The sequence below is a fragment of the Salvelinus namaycush genome, unplaced genomic scaffold, assembly GCF_016432855.1.
Source record: "Salvelinus namaycush isolate Seneca unplaced genomic scaffold, SaNama_1.0 Scaffold1494, whole genome shotgun sequence".
Classification (NCBI taxonomy): Eukaryota; Metazoa; Chordata; class Actinopteri; order Salmoniformes; family Salmonidae; genus Salvelinus; species Salvelinus namaycush.
The window spans coordinates 21,955-38,517 of NW_024058224.1; the positions used below are offsets into that span (position 1 = coordinate 21,955).

The following is a 16,563-nucleotide window of genomic DNA, read 5'->3' on the forward strand; positions in this document are numbered from 1 at the left end:
GTGTGCCCCCGGTGATGCGTTGGGCTGTCCGCACCACCATCTGGAGAGCCCTGTGGTTGCAAATTCCGGACCAGGCGTTGATACAGCCCTACATGATCGTCTCAATGGTGCCCATGTAGAATTTCATGAGGGCCTTAGAGGACTAGCCACATTTCTTCAGCCTCCTGAAGTTGAAGAGGCGCTGTTGAGCTTTCACCACACTGACTCTGTGAATGGACTATTTCAGCTTTATAGTTATAACTTGTAGCTCTTCATCCTCTCCAGTGCGGCCCTGTTGACATGGATGGGGACTAGCTCAATCTGCTGTCTACAGTAGTCCACAATCATCTCCTTTGTTTTGTTGACATTGAGGGAGAGGTTATTTTCCTGGCATCATTCCGTCAGGGCCCTCAAATATTTCCTGTACGCTGTCTCGTCATTGTTGGTAATCAGGCCTACCACTGTCGTCAGCAAAATTGACGATTGAGTTGCCACGCAATCATGGGTGAACAGGGAGCACAGGAGGAGGCTGAGCACACACCCGTGTGGGGCCCCAGTCTTGAGGATCAGCGTTGCAGAGGTGTTGTTGACTAACCCGCTGGAGTGCCTTGCAGTTGTGGACGGAGTAATTGCCATACCAGGCCATGATGCATCCGCTCAGGACGCTCTCGATGGTGCAGTAGTAGTATTTAGAGAGGAGGCAGCATGGCAACTTTCTTCAGCCACCTTAGAAGGTAGAGACGCTGTTGTCATGTTGGTCCATGACGAGTCCGCAGTGATGTAGTCGCTGAGAAACTTAAAACTTGTGACTCTCTCTACTGCAGTCCCGTTGATGTGGATCCGGGGTATGTTCCCTCCTCGGCTTCCAAAAGTCAACAATCAAATCCTTTGTTTTGCTAACGTTGAGGGAGAGGTTGTCATGACACCACAATGCCAGTTCACATACCTGCTCCCTACAGACTGACTCGTCATTGTTGGTTATCAGGCCTACAACCGTGGTGTTGTGCAAAGCTACGCAGTCATGGGTGAACAGGGAACACAGGAGGAGGCTGAGCACACACCCCTGGGGGTCACCTGTGTTGATTCAGTGTCTCCTTAAAGCAGGTGGGTACTGCAGCCAAGGACAGGTACAGGTTGAAGATGTCCGAGAAGATGCCCGCCAGCTGATCAGCCCACACTCTGAGCATGCGGACAAATATTCTATCTTGGCCAACGGCTTTGTGAGTACCTTCTCTTGAGAGTTTTTCTTCACGTCTGCCTCGGAGAGTGAAAGCACCTGGTCATTCAGAGCAGCAAGAGTTGATGACTTGGTATTGTCTACCTCGAAGCGGACATAGAATGAGTTAAGCTCGTCTGAGAGGGAGGTTGGCACTCCAATATGTCCCATAAACATCACAAATTGTCCTTTTGTTCGATTGATTCCGTTGATATATATCCAAAATGTCCATTTATTTGGCGCATTTGATCCAGAAAAACACTGGTTCCAACTTGCACAACGTGACTACAAAATATCTCAAAAGGTACCTGTAAGCTTTGTCCAAACATTTCAAACTACGTTTGTAATACAACTTTCGGTATTTTTTTACGTAAATAATCGATAAAATTGAAGACGGGATGATCTGTGTTCAATACCGGAGGAAAACAATGTGTAGCATGCCTTCTGGTCATGCGCCTCTAACTAACAGTACACTTCACTGGAAACTCATTCTGAACATGGCTACTTCTTCATTTCTCAAAGGAAAAACCTCAACTAATTTCTAAAGACTGTTGCCATCCAGTGGAAGCGACAGGAACTACAGGAAGGTCCCTTAGAAATCTGGATTCCCAATGAAAACACATTGAAAAGAGAGTGACCTAAAAAAAAAAATAATCTGAATGGTTTGTCCTCGGGGTTTTGCCTGACAAATAAGTTATGTTATTGTCACAGACATGATTCAAACAGTTTTAGAAACTTCAGAGTGTTTTCTATCCAATACTAATACTAATAATAATATGTATATATTAGCATCTGGGACCTAGTAGGAGGCAGTTTACTCTAGGCACACATCCAAATGTGAAAATGCTGCCCCCTATCCTAGAGAAGTTAACTTCTTCTTAATAGGGGTCGCTGTTTTCACTTTGGGAAAAATGTGTGCCCAAATTAAATGGCCTCGTACTCTGTTCTAGATCATACGATATGCATATTATTATTACTATTGGATAGAAAACACTCTGAAGTTTCTAAAACTGTTTGAATTATATCTGTGAGTAAAACAGAACTCATTTGGCAGCAAACTTCCAAACAGGAAGTGAAAATTCTGAAAATGGGTCTCTGTGTAAGGCCTTGCCTATTCAATTGCCTTGTATTTATGGATCTGTATGCACTTCATACGCCTTCCACTAGATGTCAACAGGCAGTAGAGTGTTGAATGGGGTGTCTAGCTTGATGTGAGACCGAATGAGAGCTTTTGGAGTGACAGGTCCGGTATTTTCTTTGTCTTCGAAGGCGCGCTGGGGAGCTCGACATTGTTTTCTGAAAAGCGTTCGGTATACACGGCGAATATCTCCGGCTCTGATTTTATTTGATACATATGATAATAACATCATAAAGTAGGTTTTTTCAACCGAGTTTTATCAGTTTATTCAACGTTTATTGGGACTTTTGGAGTTTTCCGTTCTTTGCGCCAAGAGAGGATGGGAATGTTAGCAACCTTGGCTAGCATTGTGGTGCGAATTCGACAGAAGAAATGGACATTCTAAAACCAAACAACGATTTATTCTGGACCAAGGACTCCTTGTACAACATTCTGATGGAAGCTCAGCAAAAGTAAGAAAACATTTATGATGTTATTTTGTATTTCTGTCGAAAATGTTTAGTATTATTTTCCGCCCTGATTTTGGGCGCTGTCTCGCTATAACGTAAGCTGTATGTCGTACTAAAGTTATTTTTAGAATTCTAACACGGCGATTGCATTAAGAACTAGTGTGTCTTTCATTTGCTATCCAACATGTATTTTTTTGTAAAATTTATGATGAGTTATTTGGTCAGATTAGGTGAGTGTCAGAAATATATCCGGAGATTCTGGAAAAAAGTTGCTACGTTTTCACAATGTATAACCACGGATTTCAGCTCTAAATATGCACATTTTCGAAGAAACCATATATGTATTGTGTAATATGATGTTATAGGACTGTCATCTGATGAATATTGTGAAGGTTAGTGAATAAATGTATATATTTTGCTGTTTTTTTCGCTATCGCTACCATTGGGTTGAATGAATGCGGTTGTGTGGCTGGCTACTGTAGTAAGCTAATATAATGCGTATTGTGTTTTCGCTGTAAAACATTTAAAAAATCGGACATGTTGGCTGGATTCACAAGATGTTTATCTTTCATTTGCTGTATTGGACTTGTTAATGTGTGAAAGTGAAATATTTCTAAAAAATATTTTTTGAATTTCGCCTTTTCAGTGGAATGTGGGCGGGGCTAGACAGGTTAAATTAGCTTACCACAATAGCCAAACACACAAACGCATTTATTCACCGCAAAAGGTAGCTTTCGCAAAAACCAGCAATAAATATAAATTAATCACTAACCTTTGGACAACTTCATCAGGTGACAGTCTTATAACATCATGTTATACAATACATTTATGTTTTGTTCAAAAATGTGCATATTTAGAGCTGGAAATCGTGGTTATACATTGTGAATACGTAGCAACATTACCCCAGAATCTCCGGATATGTATGACCAAATGTTTGTATTAGAGAGTAAATGAAGTACATGTTATATGATTTGAGGTACATTCAATTTCTATTGGTCAAAAAAAATATATAATTGTCACGTTGCATTCTTGGAATAAGAGACCAAATGCTCAACTTGACTATAATCCAGTAGGTATAACTCAAATGCGGAATTCTACCTTCATGGTCCAAGTGCATATGTTGTGAGATGTTGCTGAACTAGCTGTGTGATGTTGTTTCAGTGCTGGCTGCAGCTTGCTGTACACTAACGGATGGAGGTACTGTATGTAATAATGATGATGTTACTTAACCAAGCTAATATGAGGAGTGTGTAATTCCTGTTTATTTGTCCTGGCAGCAATTAGCATCACGTGTGAAGGCTCTGATGCTTTACTGCAATGTGGTAAGCTAGTCAACCCTACAGTATACTCACTGACCACCTATGATAGTTTCTACTGTAGATTAGGGTCACTAGCCCACACCATAGAGACCCATACTTGGCTCTCCTTTGTCCCTCACCTTTCTCCTTTTCATTGTCTCTTCCCCATCTCCCCCAGATGGAGGTAAGATTCAAATCAAGCGTGCCAACTATGGTCGTCGTCAACACGATATGTGTTCCATTGGGCGCCCCGATAACCAACTCACCGACACCAACTGCCTCAGCCAATCCACCACCAGCAAGATGGCAGAAAGGTACTGGAACCTGTGCTGTTTACCTGTAGAAACTCCGTGGTTGTTGTGTTAACCACCACCAGGAAGATGGTAGAAGGGTACTGGAACCTGTAGTGTGTACCTGTAGGAACTCATGACCTCTACCTGTCTTTGAAACACACAGGTGTGGTGGGAAGACCCAGTGTGTTGTCCCGGCATCCAATTTCGTTTTTGGAGACCCCTGTGTTGGGACTTATAAGTACCTGGACATCAAATACTCCTGTGTCCAACAGCAAGAAACAAGTCAGTCTCAATGTGTGCTAATTACACTTAGTGGTGGGCATCAATATCCATAATTAGATTCAACGTACTATCGGTATGACTGTGGCATGTTGGGATATTGTTTAATACTCCTACCCACTTTACTCTTTTGTAAAAGAGTGTACTATGCTGATAGCTAGAAAAGGAATAGAATAGGTTTGTTCCCCTATGGTACCAGCTTGCTAACTATGTTTTATTAAATGCTGTCTTATGGCCACAACGTGTTTCATACATGCATGTGTTTTTCAACGCGTAAACCACCCTCACCTGCTAACTAACCCTAGCTAGCCAACAAGCTGTGGTTATTGAAAAATGTAGCCGGCAACAACTTTAGTTAGCGTCGCCTATAGGGAGGTCAGGGACCTGGAAGTGTGGTGCCAAGACGACAAAGGAACTGATTGTGGACTACAGGAAACGGAGGGCCGAGCCCTCCCTACCAGGAGGCTAGAAATATTTGTAATCAGCCCTCCGATCCTCAATTCTACAGCTGCACCATTGAGAGCTTTTTGACTGGCTGCATCACCACTAGGTATGGCATCTGACTGCAAGGTGCTACAGAGGGTAGTGTGTACGGCCCAGTACATCACTCAGGCTGGGCTCCCTGCCATCAGGATCTCGAGACCACGTGTGTCTGAAGGCCCTACATACAGACTCGAGCCACCCAAGTCATACTGGTCTCTGCTACTCCATAACAGATGGTACTGCTGCACCAAGTCTGGAACCAACAGGACCCTGAACGGTTTCTACTTCCTCCAAGCCATAAAACTGCTGAATGACTACCCTGACCATCTGCATTGACCCTTTTTGCAGTAACCTTTTCGACTTGTCTCATATGCTGCTGCTGCTCCTTGTTATATGTACATATCTCGCTCAATTAGCCAGCAAGAACATGGAAGGGAAGTTTCTCAAGCTTATTTGATGGTTGTGCACTTAATCTGGTTTACCACTGAATATGTTTCAGGGAACGGTAACTAGCTAGCGCAACTCCCACAGATTGGTAGGGTCTATAGCTAATCTGACAGATGGCACAGCACAAACTGCGTAGAATTACAGATTTGGTGTAGTGGGTTGACCTTTTTCGCCAGTTTGTTTTATGTTAGCATTTCGAGAACTGTTCATAAGGAAGTGAAACTACAAGGTAACGGTGGAAGATGATGCGCATAACTTTTTATACTTTAGTTCATGCCAACATGTTTAAAATGCACCTGAAATCCACATTCCCTATTAGTGCCCATCACTAACACTTCACCAGGCTAATGTGTCTTAATTTGTCTGGCCAGTGTGGTGTAACTCCTGTGTTGTCCTTGCAGTAAGCAGCATCATATGTGAAGGCTCTGATTCTCAACTACTATGTGGTAAGCTGGTCAACACTACCGTACGGTGTATTCATGTGGTGACGTATGTTAGTCACTAGCCCACACATACAACCAGTTTTGGTAATCCTTTTCTTCGTTCTCTTCCTCAGATCGGGGTGAGATCCATATTCAGCGTGCCAACTACGGTCGTCGTCAACACGATGTGTGTTCCATTGGGCGCCCACAAAACCAACTCAAAAACACCAACTGCCTCAGCCCATCCACCACCAGCACAATGGCAAAAAGGTACTGAAACCGTTAGTGTGCATATACCTGTAGGCACTCATTGGCTGTGATGTTAACCTCTACCTGTTTCACACAGGTGTGACGGAGAGCGCCAGTGTATCGTCAAGGTATCCAACTCCGTGTTCGGCGACCCCTGTGTCGGAACCTATAAGTACTTGGATGTGGCTTACACCTGTTACTGAATGTGAGTGTTGTATATGTTCATGCACACATGACTGGGAACTAGAATGCTGGTACTGATGGTTTGTCTTGCAGGATATCTTCCTGGGGAACCAGAAGATGTTCAAGTCTTCTGGGATATCTTCATCAGGTCATGCTGTTTTCAACCAAATCAACTTATATGATTGTAAACCTGTGTATTTTGTGTAAGCATTTCTTAAACAATTTCTGAACTGTGGTTGTTGGTCTGAATTAAACGACGTGGCAGAAAGACATGACTGGTTGCCTCTTGTATATTACTAAATGTCACACCAATATTACTGACCGTGTGTCCTTTACTCTCGCCTTTCACCGGACTCCTTTGTACCTGCCGCTAACGTGCCTTGATGTTGGTATTCTGTGCCCATCTTTAACAAGTCCACTGGAGGACAATTTCTTTTTAACTAAGACAAAATAATTGATAACTGAAATTTTCCAGGACAAAGTTTCAGTAAATCCCCCTTATTGTTTGGACCTTTAAATGTACCTTCAGAGGTCATTCAATAACAATGAAAAATAAGTTTCTGGCTGAAGACATAAGACTAACAAGGGAAATACCTTCACTAATAGTATAGGTAGATGGCAATAAAAACAAAACTACAGATACAAAGAACTGGAGGAACTTATTCAAGTACCAACTAATATAATCTATTACAAAATGAAAGTAATCTGTGGAAGCTAAATGATCTCAAGATGGCGTAGACAGATGGGCGCCTCACTTCAAGTCCTTAGGAAATTATGCAGTTATTTGTGGACAATATTAGGGCACGAGTTGCCTTCCAGAGAGACATCAGATTGTAACATTCTGTTTCACGGAAACATGGCTCACTCGGGATATGTTGTCGATACAAACATCGGGTTTCTTCATGCGTCGGGCCGACAAACATCTCTCTGGTAAGTGGAAGGGCGGGGGTTTATGCCTCATGATTAATGACTCATGGTGTAACTATCAACATACAGTAACTCAAGTCATTTTGTTCATCTGATTTATATATTGCAAAACTCGCGCAAAACAATGCGCAAACCACCGCATTCAGCCATGGAAAGAGGTCGGGGAATATAGCTGAATATAAACAGTGTAGTTATTCCCTCCAGGGCATAAAACAAGCAGGATGTCAGTATAGGGAGAAAATGGAGTTCCAATTCAACGGTGAAGACGTGTGGCAGGGTCTACAGTAAATTACGGACGACAAATGTATTCATAAAATGCCTGGATTTTTAAAGATTTGGTGATTCTCTTTTAAAATGGGTAAAAGTACTGTATAGGTGTAAAATAGTAAATAGCGGCTACTTTTTAGAGTTTTGAATAGTCAAGAGGACTTAAACAAGGGAGTCCGCTGTAACCATATCTATTCGTTATGGCCATCGAAATGCTAGCTACTAAAATCAGATCAAATAAGAGGATTTGAAATCCAAGGTCTAATGTATGCCGATGAGTCAAGTTTTTTATTAAGTCCGCAATCTAGTTCCCTGCAATGTCTCATTAAAGATCTAAACTTTTCTGGACTCTGGAGTAAAACCTGTGTACAATGTTACATATTGGATCTTTAAAAAAAATACAACTTTTACATTACTATGCAGTTTATCTTAAAAATGGGCTGATGGTGAAGTAGAAATGCTTGGTATTCATATAAAAAAATATTACATGAGCCCTACGCAATGAATTTCAATAGAAAACAGACAAGATCCTGCTACCATGGAGAGGTAAATTCCTGTCTTTTTATAGAAAATTTACCCTGATTAACTCTTTAGTCATATCAGTTTACTCACTTTCATATGGCGCTGCCTACTCCTGATGGCTTGTTTTTCAATTAATATGAGCAAAGAATATTTATCTTAATTTGGGACGCTAAACCAGACAAGATAGTGTGCCTATCTATTTTATGAATGTGTTTATTTTTATTTAACCTGGTAAGTTGACTGAGAACACATTCACATTTGCAACAACCTGGGGAATAGTTACAGGGGAGAGGAGGGGGGTTGAACTAGCCAATTGTACACCGGCGATGATTAGGTTGCCATGATGGTAAGAAGGGAAATTTGGGAATTTAGCCAGGACACTGGGGTTAACATCCCTACTCTTGCGATCAGTGCCATGGGATCTTTAGTGATCACAGAGTGTCAGGACACCCATTAAACGTTCCATCCAAAAGACGGCACCCTAGTGCCCTGGGTCAATGGGTTATTTTTTAGACAAGAGGGAAGGGTGCCTCCTACTGGACCTCCGACAGCACTTCGAGAAGCATCTGTTCTCCCATCCAGGGACTGACCAGGACCAATCCAGCTTATCTTAACCTCTTTCAGCTAGGGGGCACTATTTTTCTGTTTGGAAAAATAACATTCCCAAGGTAAACGGACTATTTCTCAGACCCAGATGCTAGAATATAATTGACAGATTAGGATAGAAAACATGTATGTTAAAAACAACCTGAGGATTGATTATAAAACACGTTTGACGTGTTTCTATGAACATTACGGATACTTTTTTGGAAATTTCGTCTGGCCTTCAGGACTGGAACGAGACTGTGGTTTTCTGAACATAGCGCGCAAACCAAATGGCGGTTTTTGGTTATAAAACAAATCTTTATCGAACAAAAATAACAGTGATCATCAAAGGTAAGTGATTAATTTTATTGCTTTTCTGTCTTTCGTGACCAAGCTAATTTGCGGCTAGCTGTTCTTACTGTTTTGTCTAGTGATTGATAAACTCACAAACGCTTGGATTGCTTTCGCGGTAAAGCATATTTTCAAAATCTGACACAATAGGTGGATTAACAACAAGCTAAACTGTGTTTTGGTATATTTCACTTGTGATTTCATGATTATACATATTTTTAGTATTTTATTTTTATTTGGCGCTCTGCAAATCAGCGGTTGTTTACGAAAATGATCCCGCTAAAGGGATCCGTGCGTCAAGAAGTTAACTTAATATGGCTGCAATCCCGCTACCGGGATCGATATGACAACAGCCAGTGAAAGTGCAGGGCGCCAAATTCAAACAACAGAAATCTCATAATTAAAATTCCTCAGACATTCATGTGTCTTATACCATTTTTAAGGTAATCTTGTTGTTAATCCCACCAAAATGTCCGATTTCAAATATGCTTTTCAGCGAAAGCACTACAAACGATTATGTTAGGTCAACACCAAACCACAATAAGCACAGCCATTTTTCCAGCGAAATATAGCAGTCACAAAAAGCAGAAATAGAGATAAAATGAATCACTAACCTTTGATTATCTTCATCAGATGACACTCATAGGACTTCATGTTACACAATACATGCATGTTTTGTTTGATAAAGTTTATATTTATATCAAAAATCTTAGTTTACATTGGCGCGTTACATTCACTAGTTCCAAAAACATCAAGTGATTTTGCATAGCCACATCGTTTCAACAGAAATACTCATCATAAATGTTGATGATAATACAAGTTATACGCATGGAATTATAGATGTACCTCTCCTTAACCTGTTATGGCTGCAGGCCGGTGTCGGTACACTTATGACAACAGCCCGTCCAAGTGCAGGGCGCGAAATTCAAAAGATATTTTTTAGAAATATTTAACTTTCACACATTAACAAGTCCAATACAGCAAATGAAAGATACACATATTGTGAATCCAGCCAACATGTCCGATGTTTAAAATGTTTTACAGCGAAAACACCACGTATATTTATGTTAGCTCACCACCAAATACAAAAAAGCACAGACATTTTTCACAGCACAGGTAGCTTGCACAAAACCAACCTAACCAAGAACCAACCAAACTAACCAAGAAACAACTTCATCAGATGACAGTCTTATAACAAGTTATACAATAAATCTATGTTTTGTTCGAAAAATGTGCATATTTGAGGTATAAATCATAGTTTTACATTGCAGCTACAATCGGAAATAGCACCGAAGCAGCTAGAACATTAACAGAGACCAAATTGAAATACCTAAATACTCATCATAAAACATTTATGAAAAATACATAGTGTACAGCAATTGAAAGACAGGCATCTTGTGATTCCAGACAATATTTCCGATTTATCAAGTGTTTTACAGCGAAAACACAATATAGCGTTATATTAGCGTAGCCACAATAGCCAGAAACACTTGGGCGCCCACGACCAGTTCACATGCACGACAGATATTAGAAATAGCATCATAAAATGTTTCTTACTTTTGGTGATCTTCCGTCAGAATGTTGGACAAGGTGTCCTTTGTCCAGAACAGTCGTTGTTTTGATCTGGAACGGCAAATATCCCTCTTCATTTAGCATGGGCACTTGCCAAGTGGCACGGATCACTCCAACGTCAACAAAGTCAGAGAACGGAACACGGCAAAACTCCCGAAAAAATTTCAATAATCTGATTAAACTATATTGAAAAAACATACATTACGATGATATGGTCACATGTATCAAATAAAATCCGAGCCGGAGATAGTTGTCATCCATAACGGCAGCTAAACAGAAGGCAAATCCATGTCCCCTTTCGCGCGCTCCAGAAACAGGAAATGGACGGTCACGTCATACAAAGACCTTTAATTCCACCTCAGACCAAGATAAACAAGAAATTTCTTCTCTCACCGCCTCTTGACAACCAGGGGAAGGTGTATGAAGTGTACGTAGACTCTTACGTATCATGCCCATGTATAGGCAGGAAGTTGAACAGAGCATCGATTTCAGATTTTCCACTTCCTGTCAGGAAGTTTGCTGCAAAATGAGTTCTGTTTCACTCACAGATATAATTCAAACGGTTTTAGAAACTAGAGAGTGTTTTCTATCCAATAGTAATAATAATATGCATATTGTACGAGCAAGAATTGAGTACGAGGCCGTTTGAAATGGGCACCTTTTATCCAGGCTACTCAATACTGCCCCTGCAGCCCAAAGAGGTTAATGCAACCGCTGTGTCCGATTTCAAAAAGCTTTACAGCAAAACACAATATTCAATAATCTGAAAACAGCGTTCAGCCACAAAAGCAAGCCATACAGTTACCCGCCAAAATTGTGCAGTCAACAAAACTCATAAAAAGCATTATAAATCTTCACTTACCTTTAATGATCTTTGTCGGAATGCACTCCCAGGACTCCCACTTCCACAAGAAAGGTTCGTTTTGTTCGGTAATGTCCATCATTTATGTCCAAATAGCTATTTTTGTTAGCGTGTTTGGTAAACAAATCCAACGTCAGGAAGCGCGTTCACTAAAAGCTGACGAAATGTCCAAAAGTTCCGTAACAGTCAGTAGAAACATGTCAAACGATGTATTGAATCAATCTTTAGAATGTTTTTAACATAAATCTTGAATAACGTTCCAACCGGAGAATTACATTGACTTCAGATGAGCGATGGAACAGAGCTCCCTCTCATGTGAACGCGCATGGTCAGAGCATGGTCAGGTCATGGCAGACCTGACTAATTCCCCTCTCAATCGCAGTAGAGGCATCAGACAAGGTTTTACAGACTGTTGACATCTGGTGTAAGCTATAGGAAGTGCAAACTCATCCATATCTCGCTGTGAATTCAATAGGATCTTGGTTGAAAATCGACCAGCCTCAGAATTTCCACTTCCTGTTTGGATTTTTTCTCAGGTTTTTGCCTGCCATATGAGTTCTGTTATACTCACAGACATCATTCAAACAGTTTTAGAAACTTCAGAATGTTTTCTATCCAATACTACTAATAATATGCATATATTAGCAACTATGACTGAGGAGCAGGCCGTTTACTCTGGGCACCTCTGTGCACCTTTCATCCAAGCTACTCAATACTGCCCCTGCAGCCATAAGAAGTAAGTATGATGCCAATGGAGTTTCCCCATCTCCTCAAAGGTATTTCTGGCACTGTCCCACATATTTTGGCAATACACCAACATTGATCTATCCCTCATTGAAATCAAGTCTAAGTGGTAGATCTGTAGTGCGCTAATACAATGATGAGTGACATTTTTGTACACCAGTGTTCAACAGCTGAAAATAGTACTTTTTGGTCTGAAAATATATTTCACTGCAGTTTAGATGATACAATGATGCGACACTATACTTTTGTCAAACTGAAATTAGGCGAACCAGAATATCAGCAACCAGGAACTGGCGGCGTGATCCACACAGTAAATTTTTTATTTATATTATACCATCATTAATATGTCCCGTGGTACTGTCGTTGTGGTACTGCTGTGCTCATCCCAAATCAAACCAATGGACAATAGGAGACCGAATGCGATCGGATCAACATCTAATTGGCTTTCACATAACTCTTACGGAATGTCCACGTGGACAGGGATATTGGACATGTAATCAAAGTTTACTGGGTGACAATATATTTTGAACTTAGACAAAATCATTTATAATAGAATTTTTCCAGTACAACATATGTTCAGCAAATCCCCTTATTGTTTGGGATACCTTTAAATGTAACTTGAGAGGTTATTCAATTCAATTTTCAACAACAATAAAAAAGCAGTTGCTGGCTAAAGAGACAGGACTAACAAGGGAAATACATTCTCTAATGGTACAGGAAGCAAAAAAAGAACTACAGTGATACAAAATAAATTAGAGGAAAAACAAAAAGAAATGGATGAACTTATTCTAGAACCATCTAATGTAATCTATTTACAAAAATGTTGTTACCTGTGATTCTCCAAATTATATTGTAAAGGAGGAAGCTAAATGATCAAAAGATGGCGCAGACAGAGATGGTCGCCTCGCTTCAAGTCCTTTGGAAATTATGTAGTAATTTGTGGACGAAATTAGGGCACGAGTTGCCTTCCAGAGAGACATTAGAGATTGTAACATTCTATGTTTCACGGAAACATTGCTCATTCAGGATACTTTGTCAGAGTCGATACAGCCATCGGGTTTCTTCATGCGTCGCGCCGACAGAAAAAAACATCTCTCTGGTAAGTGGAAGGGTGGTGGTTTATGAACATACAGTAACTCAAGTCCTTTGGTTCACTTGACCTAGAAATCCTTACAGTCAAATGCCGACCGCATTATCTCCCAAGACAATTCTCTTTAACCATAGTCACGGCCGTATATACCCCCCCCCCCCCCCCACTTCCCCCGGAAACCATATATCCTCAGGCTGATTTATTGAAGCTGGGGATGTTAGGAAAGCTATTTTGAGAACAAGAATACCTCAATTTTACCAGTACATTGACTTTCGTACCTGCTCGAGCAAAACACTCGACCCCTGTTAAATCTAACTTCCGCGTTGCATACAAGGCCCTCCCCCGCCCTCCTTTCGGCAAATCCAACCACGACTCCATCTTGCTCATACCGCCCTATAGGCAGAAACTCAAGCAGGATGTAGCCGTGACTAAAACCATTCAACGCTGGTCTGACCCATCGGAATCGACGCTTCAAGATTGTTTTGATCACGTGGACTGGAAAATATTCCGGGAAGCATCAGACAATAAAATCGATTTATACGCCGACTCTGTGAGTGAATTTATTAGAATGTGCATTGGAGAGGTTGTACCCAGTGTTACTATTAAAACCTACCCCAACCAGAAACTGTGGATAGAAGGCATTATTCGCGCAAAACTGAAAGTGCAAACCAGCGCATTCAACCATGGAAAGAGGTCGGGGAATAAAGCTGAATATAAACAGTGTAGTTATTCCCTCCGCAAGGCAATCAAACAAGCAGAATGTCAGTATAGGGACACAATGGAATCGCAATTCAATGGCCCAGACAAGAGACGTATGTCAAATCAAATCAAATCAAGTTTATTTTATATAGCCCTTCGTACATCAGCTAATATCTCGAAGTGCTGTACAGAAACCCAGCCTAAAACCCCAAACAGCAAGCAATGCAGGTGTAGAAGCACGGTGGCTAGGAAAAACTCCCTAGAAAGGCCTAAACCTAGGAAGAAACCTAGAGAGGAACCAGGCTATGAGGGGTGGCCAGTCCTCTTCTGGCTGTGCCGGGTGGAGATTATAACAGAACATGGCCAAGATGTTCAAATGTTCATAAATGACCAGCATGGTCAAATAATAATCAGGAGTAAATGTCAGTTGACTTTTCATAGCCGATCATTAAGAGTATCTCTAACGCTCCTGCGGTCTCTAGAGAGTTGAAAACAGCAGGTCTGGGACAGGTAGCACGTCCGGTGGACAGGTCAGGGTTCCATAGCCGCAGGCAGAACAGTTGAAACTGGAACAGCAGCAAGGCCAGGTGGACTGGGGACAGCAAGGAGTCATCATGCCCGGTAGTCCTGACGCATGGTCCTAGGGCTCAGGTCCTCCGAGAGAGAGAAAGAAAGAGAAGAAGGAGAGAATTAGAGAGAGCATACTTAAATTCACACAGGACACCGGATAAGACAGGAGAAGTACTCCAGATATAACCAACTGACCCTAGCCCCCCGACACATAAACTACTGCAGCATAAATACTGGAGGCTGAGACAGGAGGGGTCAGGAGACACTGTGGCCCCATCCGATGATACCCCCGGACAGGGCCAAACAGGAAGGATATAACCCCACCCACTTTGCCAAAGCACAGCCCCCGCACCACTAGAGGGATATCTTCAACCACCAACTTACAATCCTGAGACAAGGCCGAGTATAGCCCACAAAGATATCCACCACAGCACAAACCAAGGGGGGGCGCCAACCCAGACAGGAAGATCACGTCAGTAACTCAACCCACTCAAGTGACGCACCCCTCCTAGGGACGGCATGAAAGAGCACCAGTAAGCCAGTGACTCAGCCCCTGTAATAGGGTTAGAGGCAGAGAATCCCAGTGGAGAGAGGGGAACCGGCCAGGCAGAGACAGCAAGGGCGGTTCGTTGCTCCAGAGCCTTTCCTTTCACCTTCACACTCCTGGGCCAGACTACACTCAATCATATGACCTACTGAAGAGATAAGTCTTCAGTAAAGACTTAAAGGTTGAGACCGAGTCTGCGTCTCTCACATGGGTAGGCAGAACATTCCATAAAAATTGAGATCTATAGGAGAAAGCCCTGCCTCCAGCTGTTTGCTTAGAAATTCTAGGGACAATTAGGAGGCCTGCGTCTTGTGACCGTAGCGTACGTGTAGGTATGTACAGCAGGACCAACTCGGAAAGATAGGTAGGAGCAAGCCCATGTAACGCTTTATAGGTTAACTTCTTATGGCTGCAAGGCAAAGTGTTGAGTAGCCAGTGAAATCGTGCCCATTTCAAACGGCCTCCTACTCAAATCTTGCTCGTACAATATGAATATTATTATTCTTTTTGGATAGAAAACACTTTCTAGTTTCTAAAACAGTTGGAATTATTTCTCTGAGTGAAACAGAAGTCCTTCTGCAGCACTTTTCCTGACCAGGAAGTGAAATGTCAGAAATCAATGCTCTTTTCAACTTGATGCCTATACATGGTCTTGACACTTAGGAGTCTGCTGACACTCTATACGCCTTCCTATTGGTGTAAAGAGGATGTCAGAGAAGAAATTTTTGTGCTCATCTTGTTCTGTGGTGGAAAAAAACCTATTTCTTTGACTTGACCGTCCACTTCCGGTACTCTGAAGGAAGTGGGACTGACTTCTGTTTTGCCTTCGTAACGAACGGCTAACATCTCCGGCTCGAATTTTTTTTGATACATGTGACCATATCATCGTAATGTATGTTTTTTCAATATAGTTTAATCAGATTATTGAAACTTTATTCGGGAGTTTTGCCGTGTTCCGTCCTCTGACTGTGTTTACGTTGGAGAAATTTATGCCATCGGCTAGTGCCAATGCTAATTGAAGAGGGAAATTTGCCATTCTGAATCGAAACAACGACTCATCTGGACAGAGGACACCTTCTTCAACATTCTGATGAAAGATCAGCAAAAGTAAGACCCATTTTATGATGTTATTTCATATATCTGTCGTGCATGTGAACTGGCCGTGGGCGCCCAATTGTGTCTGTCTATTGTAGCTACGCTAATATAGCGATACATTTTGTTTTCGCTGTAAAACATTTAATAAATCGGAAATATGATTTGGAATCACAAGATGCCTGTCTTTCAATTGCTGCAGACTATGTATTTTTCAGAAATGTTTTATGATGAGTAATTAGCTATTTGACGTTGGTGTCTGTAAATATTATGGCTGCTTTCGGTGCAATTTCGGATTG

General features: G+C 41.6%; 1 protein-coding gene across 1 annotated transcript; it reads left to right on the forward strand.

Annotated features, from left to right (window-relative positions):
- Positions 1 to 811: 811 nt before the first annotated feature.
- LOC120036870 (L-rhamnose-binding lectin CSL3-like) lies at positions 812 to 6,456 on the forward strand. Its single transcript, XM_038983165.1, has 9 exons — positions 812 to 824; positions 1,084 to 1,199; positions 3,925 to 3,979; positions 4,060 to 4,104; positions 4,259 to 4,394; positions 4,537 to 4,655; positions 5,984 to 6,028; positions 6,139 to 6,274; positions 6,351 to 6,456. The coding sequence occupies exons 1-9, from the start codon at positions 812 to 814 to the stop codon at positions 6,454 to 6,456; spliced, it is 771 nt and encodes a 256-aa protein (XP_038839093.1).
- The last annotated feature ends 10,107 nt before the right edge of the window (positions 6,457 to 16,563 follow it).